Source organism: Trematomus bernacchii, unplaced genomic scaffold (assembly GCF_902827165.1).
Source record: "Trematomus bernacchii unplaced genomic scaffold, fTreBer1.1, whole genome shotgun sequence".
NCBI classification, from domain to species: domain Eukaryota; kingdom Metazoa; phylum Chordata; class Actinopteri; order Perciformes; family Nototheniidae; genus Trematomus; species Trematomus bernacchii.
In genome coordinates this window covers 27,985,750-28,001,325 of record NW_022987739.1, presented here as the reverse complement: position 1 = coordinate 28,001,325, position 15,576 = coordinate 27,985,750, and the positions used below count along the sequence as shown (strand labels likewise).

At 43.4% G+C, this 15,576-nt stretch overlaps 2 protein-coding genes across 2 annotated transcripts; both read left to right on the top strand.

The window, feature by feature from the left end:
• Positions 1-2,446: 2,446 nt before the first annotated feature.
• On the top strand, positions 2,447-3,200 carry LOC117495348 (gamma-crystallin M3-like). Its single transcript, XM_034146550.1, has 3 exons — positions 2,447-2,479; positions 2,584-2,826; positions 2,925-3,200. Exons 1-3 carry the CDS (start codon positions 2,447-2,449, stop codon positions 3,198-3,200), a joined length of 552 nt encoding a protein of 183 aa, XP_034002441.1.
• A 7,125-nt stretch (positions 3,201-10,325) lies between these two features.
• LOC117495527 (gamma-crystallin M2-like) lies at positions 10,326-11,073 on the top strand. Its single transcript, XM_034146803.1, has 3 exons — positions 10,326-10,358; positions 10,464-10,706; positions 10,801-11,073. Exons 1-3 carry the CDS (start codon positions 10,326-10,328, stop codon positions 11,071-11,073), a joined length of 549 nt encoding a protein of 182 aa, XP_034002694.1.
• Positions 11,074-15,576: the final 4,503 nt, after the last annotated feature.

Genomic DNA, 15,576 nt, shown 5'->3' with positions numbered 1-15,576 from the left:
TGGAATCTTCTCGCGGGAACACGAGATCTCTTTTAAATCAGCACAGCTCTCCACTTTAAATACAGCATATAGTATTTGTCATATGTTAATATTGTACATTTGTTATAAAAGTGTTAAAATAGTTTTTTTAAATAACTATAATAACAGTCCTATTTGTATTTGATTTTGTTTTGCTAAGTATTCATTTTTCTGTGTCTTTTATGTACCACATATACCAAAGCAAATTCCTCGTATGTGTAAACCTAATTTGTAATAAAACCGATTCTGATTCTGACAATTACATAATTCACTGTTGTCCCTTCAGCACAAAAACATATTAGTGCAAAAAACACTAATTCCAGGTGTAATACATGCAATTCACTTCTTTATTTCTCAAGGTATGGCTTCAGTATTTAAGGGTTTCAAATCTTGAGTGAACACCTGTACATCATATTGAAAGAAACTCTGATAAGAGATGCAATTGTGGTCAGCCCATTATGAAGCTTACAAAGCCAATCGAGGTAGAAAGTGTTACTTATGTTGGTTGTTCAAGCCACTTAGTAAAATGTTAGACATTAATTATTACTCTTGACTTCTGGTTAAATGTCAGGGGAATGCAGCTATTATAGTTCAGTGTTATTGCCCCCAACTCAAATAATGAAGCATTTTGAATTTAACATTACAATATGCGCTTTCACACCGAAGTACTTTTCCCAGTATAGTTCCGATATAGTTCCGAAAATGTGCGTTCACACCAAAAACTCCCAAAACGTTTTGTGAAGCCGCCATTTTATTTTCCTCGCATTAGCATTATTAGCATTAGCATTACCTCAGCGCACAAACGGAGAGAGACTAACTTATGGCAACACAAAAGAAAACATGGGAGCGGTGGAGATGAGGAGGTGTCGGCGTTTCTGGAGATTTACTCGGAAGGCTTCAATAGAAGCTGCTGGGAGTCCCAGCAGCTTCTATTGAAGCCAGTCCCCAACTCCGGGGACTTCCGGCCGGGGACTTCGGGTGGCAGTATGTACGCCGTGAAGTTGTTTGCGGCCTGCCAGTAAACCCAAAGCAGAAGAAGAAGAAGAAGTGACGTCAGCGGCTTCATTTGCCTAACCCTACCTCAGGGACTTATTCCGGTGTGAACGCGATCTGCTCTTTAGTTCATCAGAACTAAAGAGTTCTGATGAACTAAGTTCTGATGAACTAAGTACGGCAAAGTACTTGGTGTGAAAGCGCCTATTAGCCCTGATTCCTTCAACTCGCCCTCAACACAATGTTGCCTCTGGCTCATATGGGTATTACAGTTAGTTATATCCATTTGCCATACAATCTTATTTTCTTTCGTATAGCACTTTGCAACATTTCTATATTAATACAATAATAGCATTAATATTAATTGAAAGAACACATTTTTAGTTGGGAATAAATTTAATGTATGGCCATTACATCAACCTGTGATATTTTTAATATCGAGGAGACTCGAACACCAGACTTACCTATTTAAGTTGAAAATTGAACTTAGAGCAGATGTAACACACAAAACTACAGTTCAACATTAACTATACTCTTGTTTCACAGTTAGGTGCCATGCCATTGTTTCAACTGTCCATTATTATGAAACCCCAATAAACCCCAGAAAAGCTCACATTAAACCGAAAGCCATTTTGTTCTACACCAAGTTATCGCTAGAACAAATAGCCATTGCTACAAAGGCCAATTGTTCTTGAAAAATTCACTCCGATACAATCAGAATATGTTTGATGACTTGTATATTCGTGTTTTTTTTCCAGTTTCATCATCTACTTCTACTTTTATATTCAGAGTACGCAATATTTGTTTTTGTTCAAATGGTCGCAGTTTCAAAAAAGGCAATGATATACAGTAGTAATAAATGATTGCCGTGTCTCCGCCAAGAGACCCCCGACTAATCATAGCTTGCCGTCTTTTAAAACCTCCATGATGTTATTGTGAATGAGGTGATGGGGAAAACTTAGGAGAAGAAGAATGTAAACAATTTTCGAAGAATCATTGTTCTTGATATCGACTATTTTGATTTGAAAAGCCAGAATAAAAAATATATATATATGACTGACCTTTCATTTGTTTCGCAGTCCCACCTAGCAGCACCCTCATAATTCCTCTTCTCTTTGTTAAAATGTCTGTGTTCCTATTGTCCAACTTCACGAAACAAGTAAAATGTGTCATATTTGGCAGAAAAAGGCAAAAAACGATTGTCTTTATGAGAATGTTGAGAGACATAGAGTCAGTTGTCCTCCTCTACAAGGTACCCAATCCCTGTAAGAATGTACCAAACCTCTGCATTCTGTTGGCTTCAATGGTAAACTGCTGAGTTAGATGGTTCCCTGAGGGGGAGGGGCTACCCATTCTTTACGTTGAACAGGTATAAAAGGAAAAGGTTAACCAGGTAGGATATCAGTTCACCAGCAACAGCACATCTACAGCCAACATGAGCAACACCGGCATGAACATGAGGGGCAAGGTACTTTCAGAAGTCTTTTTGTGATAAGCAGAAATAACCGTTTGCAATATCACCATCTGTACCTTGCTAATCTATTTCTAACCATTACAATTCCCTTCTTTCAGATGACCTTCTACGAGGAGAAGAACTTCCAGGGTCGTTCTTATGAGTGCATGAATGACTGCTCTGACATGTCCTCCTACCTGAGCAGGTGCCAGTCCTGCAGGGTGGAGAGCGGCTGCTTCATGGTGTACGACCGCAACAACTACATGGGAAACCAGTACTACATGAGGAGGGGCGAGTACTCCGACTGCATGAGCATGATGGGAATGAGGGATAACATCAAGTCTTGCCGTATGATCCCCATGGTGGGTATAAAACTGTAATCGTACGATTCTACTATGGGTGACCACCCCACAACGCTTTACATTAAATCATTAATTCATAATTCTTCTCTCGAAAGCAGCACAGAGGACAGTACAGGATGAATATCTACGAGAGGGAGAACTTCGGTGGTCAGAGTCACGAGATGATGGAGGACTGTGACAACATCATGGACCGTTACCGCATGAACGAGTGCCAGTCCTGCAACGTGATGGACGGTCACTGGCTGATGTACGAGCAGCCCCAGTTCAGAGGCAAGATGATGTACATGAGGCCCGGAGAGTACAGGAACTTCAGGGACATGGGCATGAGCGGCCAGAGGTTCATGAGCATGAGGCGTATCACAGATTCCTGCTAAATGTTCACTGAATGTTTCCTGAATTTATAAAATGCCAAATAAAAAATTTACCTTGAATGTGACTTGTCATGCTTATTGTCCAACTGTTATAATCACACATTATTAATTGAAATTAATTATATAAGATTTATTTGACAGTAGGCAACTATTAGCAATGAAAATGTTGATCCTAACATGTTTTATATCTGAGGAGAAATATGTTGCAAGATTGACAAAAAAAACAAACAGAGAATGCCTTACAATTGATATTGGATGACGGATTAATACACTGGGTTGATGATATGTGATAAAACGAAAGTTACGTATGTAACTACGGTTCTATGAATCCTGGATGACCGCCAGAGGAAGTGCTTAGCACTGGATATCTTCTGTCTCGCGCATGCGCAGGTCGAGTATTTATGTCAACAAAGTCACGTGTGACCTTGCATGACCCCGGAAGGCATAAGTTCCGGTGTTGTCAACGAGTTGAGTCCTATGGAATCTTCTCGCGGGAACACGAGATTCCGAGTGACCAAGAACTCTGGCGGTCATCCAGGATTCATAGAACCGTAGTTACATACGTAACTTTCGTTCTATTTCATCCTTACTGACCGCTAGAGGCAGTGCTTAGCACTGGATGACTTATATCAACAGAGTCACGAGGAAGCCTGAGTACTTACCTTATAGGGATGGACTAGTTGGACTCTGCAGGAGGACCACACCCAACGGGCGCAGGGCGGCAACATTCACTCCGTAGTATCTGGTGAATGTGCTCGGGGATGCCCATGTGGCCGTGGCACATATGTCCTCCAGGGGCACACCTCTCAAGGTCGCCCATGACGTGGAGACACTCCTGGTAGAGTGGCACTTTACTCTGGGTGGCAAGGGACGGTCATTCTCCTTGTATGCCTGGGCAATGGCGTCCAAGATCCAGTGGGACAAGCGCTGTTTTGAGAGAGCACAGCTCTTTCTAGGACCACCGTAACAGAGAAAGAGCTGTTCAGACTGCTGTATGCCTGCGGTAGTCTGGACATAAGCTCTAAGGGCCCGCACCGGGCATAAGAGTCTTGACCTCTCCTCCCCCTCTCCTGATGGGGGGTCAAACTGTGCCAGCTGGATAGGCCGATTGAAATGAGAGCATGACAGCACCTTAGGGAGGAACGCTGTATTCGGCCATAAAATGACACCTGAGCCATCTGAGTTCCACCTCAGGCACGAGCTGTTCACGGACAAGGCCAGTAGCTCGCTTACGCGCTTTGCTGAAGTGATGGCAAGAAGGAAAGCAGTCTTGACTGAGAGCCACCTCAGTTCTGCCTGTGACAAGGGTTCAAAGGGAGGCGAGCATAGGGCATCCAGCACCAAGGGCAGGTCCCATGTAGGAGCCCTTGGGACGTTCGGGGGGCGCAGCCTCAGAGCTCCCCTTAAGAAGAGGGATACCAGCCTGTGGCTCCCCACTGTGTTGTTGTCAACCCTTGCGTGTTGAGATGAGATAGCAGCCACATACACCCTGACGGTAGCGGGACACCGGCCGTCATCCAGGAGGGACTGCAGGAACTCAAGGATAGTTGGCACCGAGCAGTGTACTGGGTCCTCATTTCGCCCATGGCACCAGTCAGAAAATAGTTTCCACCTGTTTTCGTACTGCATACGAGTAGATGGTGCCCTGGCATTGAGAAAAGTCCTATTGACAGGCTCTATGCAGTCGCTCAGCAGCGGGTTCGGCCCTCCAGTGGCCAGACCCACAGCTGAAGGCGGCAGGGGTCGCGGTGCCACATCCGACCCTCCAGCTGAGACAAGAGGTCCTTCCTGTTGGGGAGACGCCAAGGCGTCCCGCAACAGAGTCTGTGCAGCAGGGAGAACCAAGTCCTGACTGGCCAGAAGGGGGCCACCAGAAGAAGCCTGTGGCCCTGATGAAGCACTCTGAGGAGTGTTGGTGGGATCAGAGGAAGGGGTGGATAGGCATAGAGAAGACACCTTGGCCATGAATGAGCCAGGGCGTCCTGACCCAAAGGCCTGGTCTTCTCCGTCAAGGAGAACCATAGGGGGCAGTTGGTCGACATCCTCGAGGCAAAGAGATCTACCTCTGCCCTGCCGAAGAGACCCCAGATGCTGTGCACCACCTCTGGATGAAGCCGCCACTCCCCCGGTGGAGGCTTGTGACGGGAGAGGAAGCCGGCAACTTGGTTCTCCTCTCCTGGTAGGTACATTGCCCGTAGGCTGGCCAGGCAAGGGGCTGCCCAGGTCAGGAGAGTCTGGGACACCTCGAGCAAGCGTACAGATTTGGTGCCCCCTTGGTGGTTTATATGAAACACTGTTGTAGTGTTGTCCGATCGGACAAGCACATGCTTCCCCCTCAGGTATGGCAGGAAGTGCCTGAGTCCTAGGTGCACAGCTCGTAGCTCTAGCACGTTGATGTGTTCTGTGCAGTCCTGAACAGACCACTGCCCCTGAGCTGTCCTGTTCTTCCACACCGCACCCCATCCCGAGAGGCTGGCATCCATCGTAACGGTCTCTCTGCGGAAAGGAACGGAGCCCATGGCCACGCCCCTTGACATATACGACATCTCCCTCCATGGGGATAGAGTGGAGAGGCACTGTTGTGACACCCTGATTTTTCTGTGCCTGTGCAACTTGGGGTCCAAGTGGAGGCCGTTCAGCCATCTCAGCAGGGGGCGCAGTGACAACAAGCCCAAGGGAACGACAGCTGAGGCAGCTGTCAGCTTGCCCAAGATGCGGAGAAAGAGACCTGCCACTTCGGAAGAGGGGAAGAAGCTGGAGGATGTCATCCAGGCACTGAGCAGATGGACAGGCCCTTATAGTGACTGTGTCCAGAACCACACCAATGAAGGTTAGGCTCTGAGAGGGGTTCAGACAACTCTTCTCCAAGTTCACCTTGAGGCCTAGCCAGGCGACATGAGAGAGAAGGAGAGCCGTGTCCTGGGTCGACTGCAACCGGGATGGTGCACAAATCAACCAGTCGTCTAAGTACGGTAGAATCTTCATACCCCGAGACTGCAGGGGCAAGAGGGCTGCCGCGACACACCTGGTGAACACCCGTGGGGAGAGGGAGAGTCGAAATGGAAGCACCCTGAACTGGAAATGACGGCCTCTGAAGGCAAAGCGAAGAAACTGCCTGTGATAAGCACATGAAAGTAAGCATCTTTCAAGTCGACGGACGCGAACCATTCCCCCCTGGCAACGGTATGAAGAACGTCCGCTGTGCTCAGCATATGAAAGGGTAAGATCTTTAGGAACTTGTTGAGTCCCCTCAGATTCAGGATTGGATCCCCCTTGGTGGTTTATATGAAACACTGTTGAAGTGTTGTCCGATTGGACAAGCACATACTTCAGGCAACGATCTCACCGACTGACGTGCAGGAGCATTCGCTCTTTACCGGTCCGGGGCTCCTGAGAGTCCGAGCGGTGAACACCGCGGTCCCCTCCCTTGGGGGGGGGGGGGCGACAGCTCGTCGCAGCCTTTGGAGGGCGAGTCGCATTTAGCCCGCAGCTCTGACCGACACAATCACAAGGCTAAAGGTAGCGATGACCTTGAATAATCAAAATATTAATAGGCTAGCTTGGCTTCTGCTCATAGAGTAGTAACCTGTGCAGCGAGAAGATGAAAAAAGACTGAACTCGTTGACAACACCGGAACTTATGCCTTCCGGGGTCATGCGAGGTCACACGTGACTTTGTTGACATAAATACTTGACCTGCACATGCGCGAGACAGAAGATATCCAGTGCCAAGCACTTCCTCTGGCGGTCAGTAAGGATGAAATTAGGGATGTCCTGATCACCTTTTTTTGCTCCCGATCCGATTCCGATCATTTGATTTTGACAATCTGCCGATACCGATTTTTCCCGATCCGATCTTTATGCAATGCATTAAGAGAAAAAAAAGGTAACAGATAACGGCTGGTCATCCAACGCGATGAATTCAGCTATCTTGGCTGTTATTTTTTTGGCCTTTCACTTCCTTTTAAAAGTCTCTGAAAGTGTCGGTTGTTTCAGTGCCGTTACCTGAGTGGCCGCTGTGTACTCGTCGTGTTGTTGTTGGTGTTTGTATTAGATTGGTCGTGTTGAACGTAGCTCTGTTCTTTCCACCACGCGGAACCTCCGCCTTGCAAACATTGCATCTGGCTGTTACACTGCCTTCGCTTTCAATTTTATAATACTTCCAAACTCCTGACATTTTCTCTGTCCCGACTCCCGAGGCACCAGCTGAACGTAGCCTCTTGTTAGCTTACTGCTACTATTAGACACTGCGCCCTGCCCACTCTGTTGCCAGATTTGAGAGAAATAAGCAACCAGGTCTATGAAAACAAGCCCAAAAGAAGCAACACATACATGATGTTGTGTAATTTTAAACCAAAACTAAGGCCTCAGGATGACTTCAAGACATGAACATGGTCATTTTTGTTTTGTAACATTAAATAAAATTTAAAAAAATTATAAAAAAAAAAAAAAAAAAAAAAGAATTCCCGATCCCCGATTTTTTTCTCCCGATTCCGATCGTTTGAAAATCACGTGATCGGCTCCGATCCCCGATCACGTGATCGGATCATCTCTAGATGAAATAGAACTCTGGGTAATTAAATAAAAATGTGATTTCGTTTTTAAACCAAGGTATTATTTGTATTCAGTAAACTTGTCATGGTTTTGGATTTATGTTCTCCCTTTGTCTAGTCTTCCTTCCTGTGTTTGCCCTCCTGTGTCTAATTGTCTCCTTGTGTTCACCTGTTGCCCCCCCCCCCCTTGTGTTTCTACCTCCCCTGCCCAGCTGTGTCTTGTCCTGTGATTACCCTTCTGTGTATTTAGTCTTGTCTTCCCTTTTACTCCCTGCTCGCTCATCCATGTTACCTGCCTGTAGCTGTTGTAAGTTTGTTCCTGTTCCTCGTGCTCCCTGATTTGCTGTTTTAGTTGTTTCCTGTTTTTCTCGGCATCTCATATCATCGGCTTTTTATTAAAGCTCGCTTTTTGTTACATGCCTTTTGTCTTTTACTGCATTTGGGTCCTATTTTCCCCAACCCTCACAGTACTAGACTGAACTGGACACAAACTGTTCACCCCGCTCCACTCTGGCAGGAGGCTGCGCTCCATCAGGACCAACACCTCTCCCCACCTGAACAGTTTCTTCCCCTCTGCTACTGGCCTCATCAACAAGGCCCAGGACCCCCACTGAAACTGACTTTTATCCATCCAAGAAAAAACATTATGCATTACATTAATGCACATAACATAATGCGAACAATATCTTGCTATTTTTAAAATGTTGCACATTTCTTCTCCACAGTACCTCTTTTAAATCAGCACAGCTCTCCACTTTAAATACAGCATATAGTATTTGTCATATGTTAATATTGTACATTTGTTATAAAAGTGTTAACATTGTTGTTTTAAATAGCTATAACAACAGTCCTATTTGTATTTGATTTTGTTTTGCTGCGTATTCTTTTTTTCTGTGTCTTTGTATGTACCATTTACACCAAAGCAAATTCCTCGTATGTGTAAATGTAAATCTGATTCTGACTATTACATAATTCACTGTTGTCCCTTCAGCACAAAAACATATTAGTGCAAAAAACACTAATTTCAGGTGTAATAAATGCAATTCACTTCTTTATTTCTCAAGGTATGGCTTCAGTATTTAAGGGTTTCAAATCTTGAGTGAACACCTGTACATCCTATTGAAAGAAAATCTGATTAGAGATGCATTTGTGGTCAGCCCATTATGAAGCTTACAAAGCCAATCGAGGTAGAAAGTGTTATTATCTTATGTTGGTTGTTCAAGCCACTTAGTGAGATTTTAGACATTAATTATTACTTTTGACTTCTGGTTAAATGTCAGGGGAATGCAGATATTATAGTTCAGTGTTTTTGTTCCTAACTCAAATAATGAAGCATTTTTAATGTAACATTACATTAGCCCTGATTCCTTCAACTCGCCCTCAACACAATGTTGCCTCTGGCTCATATGGGTATTACAGTTATTTATATCCATTTGCCATACTATCTTATTTTCTTTCGTATAGCACTTTGCAACATTGCTATATTAATACAATAATAGCATTAATATTAATTGAAAGAACACATTTTTTGTTGGGAATAAATGAAATGTATGGCCATTACATCAACCTCTGATATTTTAATATCGAGGAGACTCGAACACCAGGACTTCCCTACTTAAGTTGAAAATTGAACTTAGAGCAGATGTAACACACAAAACTACAGTTCAACATTAACTATACTCTTGTTTCACAGTTAGGTGCCATGCCATTGTTTCAACTGTCCATTATTATGAAACCCCAATAAACCCCAGAAAAGCTCACATTAAACCGAAAAGCCATTTTGTTCTACACCAAGTTATCGCTAGAACAAATAGCCATTGCTACAAAGGCCAATTGTTCTTGAAAAACTCACTCTGATACAAACAGAATATGTTTGATGACTTGTATATTCGTGTATTTTTTTCCAGTTTCATCATCTACTTCTACTTTTACATTCAGAGTACACAATATTTGTTTTTGTTCAAATGGTCGCAGTTTCAAAAAAGGCAATGATATAGTAATAAATGATTGCCGTGTCTCCGCCAAGAGACCCCCGACTAATCATAGCTTGCCGTCTTTTAAAACCTCCATGATGTTATTGTGAATGAGGTGATGGGGAAAACTTAGAAGAAGAATGTAAACAATTTGCTCAGAAGCATTGTGCTTGATATCGACTATCTTGATTTGAAAAGCCAAAATAAAAAAAATATATATGACTGACCTTTCCTTTGTTTCGCAGTCCCACCTAGCAGCACCCTCATAATTCCTCTTCTCTTTGTTTAAAGTTCTGTGTTCCTATTGTCCAACTTCACGAAACAAGTAAAATGTGTCATATTTGGCAGAAAAAGGCAAAAAACTATTGTCTTTTTATGAGAATGTTGAGAGACATAGAGTCAGTTGTCCTCCTCTACAAGGTACCCAATCCCTGTAAGAATGTACCAAACCTCTGCATTCTGTTGGCTTCAATGGTAAACTGCTGAGTTAGATGGTTCCCTGAGGGGGAGGGGCTACCCATTCTTTACGTTAGTCAGGTATAAAAGGAAAGGGTTAAACCAGGTAGATATCAGTTCACCAGCAACAGCACATCTACAGCCAACATGAGCAACACCGGCATGAACATGAGGGGCAAGGTACTTTCAGAAGTCTTTTTTGTGATAAGCAGAAATTACTGTTTGCAATATCACCATCTGTACCTTGCTAATCTATTTCTAACCATTACAATTCCCTTCTTTCAGATCACCTTCTACGAGGAGAAGAACTTCCAGGGTCGTTCTTATGAGTGCATGAATGACTGCTCTGACATGTCCTCCTCCCTGAGCAGGTGCCAGTCCTGCAGGGTGGAGAGCGGCTGCTTCATGGTGTACGACCGCAACAACTACATGGGAAACCAGCACTTCATGAAGAGGGGCGAGTACTCCGACTGCATGAGCATGATGGGAATGAGGGACTGCATCAAGTCTTGCCGTATGATCCCCATGGTGGGTATAAAACTTAAATCGTACGATTCTACTATGGGTGACCATTAACTCTTTACATTAAATCATTCATTTATAATTCTTCTCTCGAAAGCAGCACAGAGGCCAGTACAGGATGAATATCTACGAGAAGGAGAACTTCGGTGGTCAGAGTCATGAGATGATGGAGGACTGTGACAACGTCATGGACCGTTACCGCATGAACGAGTGCCAGTCCTGCAACGTGATGGACGGTCACTGGCTGATGTACGAGCAGCCCCAGTTCAGAGGCAAGATGATGTACATGAGGCCCGGAGAGTACAGGAACTTCAGAGACATGGGCATGAGCGGCCAGAGGTTCATGAGCATGAGGCGCATCACCGATTACTGATAAATGTTCACTGAATGTTTCTTGACTTCCTCAAATGCCAAATAAATAATTAACCTTAAATTTTACTTTTGTCCCACTTATTGTCCGACTGTTATAATGATACATTATTAAATTAAATTAATTATATATGTTTTTCTGTCAGTTAGCAACTATCAGCAAGGATTTGGATCCCAACGTGTTATCTATCTGGTGAGAAATGTGTTGGAACATTTTCTGAAAACAAAAACAGATAATGCCTTACAATTGATATTGGATGAAGGATTAATGTACTGGGTAGATGATATGTGACTTTGGGGAATTAAAAGAACACTACTTTCAGTTGTTACTACCAAATTCCTCTTCTCTTTGTTTACAGTTATGTGCTCCTATTGGTCAACTTCACGAAATCTGTCATATTTTGCAGAAAAAGGAATAAACTATTTGCGTACAAGGAGTCTGATAAACTATCAATGTCCTTCAAAGCAGCTTTTTTTCTAAGCTGAGGTGTGTGTGTGTGTGTGTGTGTGTGTGTGTGTATGTGTGTGTGTGTGTGTGTGAGAGAGAGAGAGAGAGAGAGAGAATTGTAGGGCATGTGTGTGTATTTGAACAAGTCTCTCAGCCAACAAGCCCAGTCAGCCTGACCTAGCGTGGATGCTAAGCGTTCGTATTAGCATTTTATCAGGTGACCTTCCTGCTCTCTCCACCTCTAGTTTTCTTGTTCACTTTAGCCTTCGCTTTGGGCTCAGTAATAGCAGCTCTCTATGATCTTAACGGCACTGAATCACTCAAAACTGCTTGTGGTAGATCACTCTAAGGGCTGAACAATATTAAAGAGGCCCAATTATTCTTTTTGGAGTTTCTCCATATGCTAATTTCCAGGTCCCTTTTTGTATTTTGTGCCTCTACTGTGACATGTCTCCATGCTTAAATGTTCAAAAAGGTCTCTATTATTCTCATGTATAAAGACCCTTTAGCCTATGACGTACAATGTGTTGAAGCGCTAGAAGCTGGAGTGTTCCATGGTGATGTCATTGTGTTATTGAAGTAAACAAAAGGAGTTCAATGGAGGCATTTACATTACGTAAACTTGCAATATGACTTTTTCAGAGTTTCAGAGATGTTTTTCAATAAAATATGGTAAATAAATGGCTAGATTCATGGTAATATTACTAAATCTAGTACTGCCTTATGAGTCTCAGAGTGAAAGAGTGATAATAATTTATATAGCACCTTTCATGCATGGCATTCAGCCCAAAGTTGCACACAGATGAGCAAGTTAGGCCAACACAGGATATACAGTAAGATGAGCAAGTATTTTTTTTATTATGAAAAACACTTTACATTACTTTTTTCCATTTCTTTTTTTTTTTACAATTATAATTTATTATCTTTTATGAATATATCTGGTTGTATATATTGCTCATTTTCTATAAAAGAAACAAATGTATTTCAGTTTGTGTTTTATTTGAGTTTGGTGCATACAAATACTGTACTATATGATGATTGTTGAAAATGCACTTTTACCATAGAAGGCCAGCTCGACCAGTTGGTAGAGGCTCATAAAAACAAAACTGTGTGGTCAGTCAAAAAAATAAAAATGGTTTGTGGTTATTTGTGGCCCATTTGATAAAAAAATGCAAACAAATACTTTTTCCATAGCTTTTTTCTTGGTCTGGCAGTTAAAGGGTTAACCCGATGACGTTTTTAACTGAGGTTAAACACTGGTTAGGGAAGGACAAAAGACCTGATTCTTTCTCTGACTCTTCCACCACAGCGTGTCTCTGATGCCCCTTTCACACCAACGCAACTCCGGTTCAAGCTCCGTGCTAGAGCTTTTCTGGTTCAGAACCGGTTCTTCGGTTTAGCGCCGGCTCTTTTCACACCGCTCAGAGCCCGACTGGTGCTGCGTCATGACGTCACAGTTTACGTCGCTGAGTTTCTCCCCAACGCCGGAGCTCACCTCACAACAACGGGCCGGGGACTGCGTTGCTTTTAATCATACGAAGCCAGATTAAATTAAATAACGACTTCTCCAACCTTATACTTTTCTCCAGAGTGCCGTGGTTCATTGTTTATTAATGTGTTTCAGCGGCATTTACCGACCGCTGCAGTGCTGGCCGGCTGCTCTTCAACGGGAGTGTATTCTCCCGTTAGCTCCGGGTTAGCTCACACGGCTCTAAAGTATTCACTGTCTGACTGTCACACAAGCAGCTGTTGCATATCCCCAGTTCCCCTTAAGTGAATGTGTGTCAGTCTGAATTGACGCTGTTTGGCATCACAACGCTGTTATGAAAGTTTCTCTGGTATAACATGGGTGATGTTAGCATAGCAACTGAAGCTAAACTGACTACTTGCTAAGCAGTTTTCTACAGGCACTTTTTACCGACGTATTTTTCATTATGATTCTACTTGTGATAGTCGGACATGACAACCTGTGCAGCCCATGTATTGATTCCATCCGATAGCTGCTATAATAACAAACAAAACGTCTGCCTGCTCTCCACAATGATCAATAACAGCGAACGGATGGTCAAAGTAAGGTACAAATAAACAGAATCACACGAAGCCTGGTTAGTGTTGCCTGACTTTATAAAGTGTGTTTTTTTTTTAACAAGTGTGTGGTTGCGTTCTAGTCACTTTGCTCAGCACTACTGCTTGTTACAACTTTTATTTGCCGTACTCGCCTTAACTGTTATCTCAGGTTAATCTCGCCCCCCTCCGACGTAAGCGTGACGTATGCGGTTCTTGCTTCTAGACGGACAACTTTTTGGTGCTCGAAACGAACCGGATTCCGGAGCTATGACGCTGCTCCGCTGCGGTGTGAACAGGAAAACCCGGTGCTTTTCAAGCACCAGCACCGAACCGGCCCTGAAACACCGTTGGTGTGAAAGGGGTATGAGAGTATGCAGCCAGATTCTGAGGGTGTCTGCACATGCAGCATTAAAGGGGCGTAATAAACAGTTTCACCCTCCGCAGCAGCATCATCATTTCTCCATGGTCTCCCAGAAGCAGTTTATTGTTGCCACAGCTGCCTGATTCTTAATTACTGCACTGGTAATTAGAGGTTGTCCATAATTTGGATAGAGACTCCAGACTGTCATCCACCCACAGCGCCTTTTGTTGAGTGTGTTTGTTTGTAAATGGGGGGAGGACCGGTCACACACACACACACACACACACACAGATACTCACAGATACACCGTCAGTCATACTGCCTTCATGTGGATGTGCATGCAGCTGTGACTGATGTTCTAACGGCACACAAGGGGATGATGAGTTACAGTTGATCCTGCAGGCAGGGCACAGAACAAAGGAGCTTCTTGGGGGACAGAGGGCTCAATGCTGGAGGTTCAATGCTGATTTGCCTCCTTGAACTAACTCCCATCATTTTTTCACTTCATTGTCAGAATTCCTAAATAAAATTCTCCAACTGAGATGCCATCACCAACCTTAACATCAGACGTGTCTTTTCCAGCAAGTGTATTGTACATTTCTTTGAGATCTTCCTTTTTTTATCTGAGTGTCATCACCATGGTCTTGAATCAAGGTTGCATTCCTCTCATCGTAGAGATAGAGATAGAGAGGGCTGAGTGCCTTTTGTCTGATGTCAAGAGCAAAGTGAAGAGTGTCTACATACTTTTGTTTGGACTCTGTTCTGCTTTATGCCATTTTATGTTATGTAAAAAGAAGCAGCTTGATATATAATCACATTTTAAACGAGTCAGAGGTTTAGTTCAAGCCAGGCTGAGGTCTTCTAGTAATTTGTATCAGGATGTGTTGACTATAAGAATGCTCAATATACAGTTTATATATATACAAGAGGCCCTATTATGCTTCAGAGTGTGTTCTATAGGTTTTTGTGCATGTAAATAGTCTGAAAAGACTAAAATCCCTGTGTTCCCTTTAGAGGGAGTCTCTCTCCCACACACTCTGAAGCTGAAATACCTCCATTGGACTCCTTTGTTTACTTTCGCGACATCACTATGTTACACTTGCAATATTAAGTTCTGACCCCAATTGGTTGGCGCTCCAACACATTGTACGTGATAGGCTAAGGGGCGGGACATCTCTAAGCGGTTGACCAATCACAAAAGAGTTGACAGCTATGACGTATGAGGTGTTCGTCTAGTGTTGTTATAGATAAAGGCAAACTGATTATTTTTCCAGAGTGCTTTATCACACAGCCCTTATTTGTATTCTTTGTAAAAAATAAAAAACAGCTCATGACATACAATATAACTTTAATCCTAACGGCCGCAGTAATGACTATTACTTAAGAGTAAAGTAAATTGAATTCGATAGACCAAATAAAACGCCTGAGCTCAGCCAATAAGTTAATGGAAGGTAATTATTCTCTGTCCAGCCATGCTGATCTTGCTCCAAAACAAAAACAGTACTTTACAATGCCTGTGAATACATTCGCATCAGAGGCCCCGGGGCCCCTGACACACAGATCTGTGGGATTAGACTGACTGATCGACCCGTCTCAATGAGCCTAATTATTGACTCCTGTGTGTGTGTGTG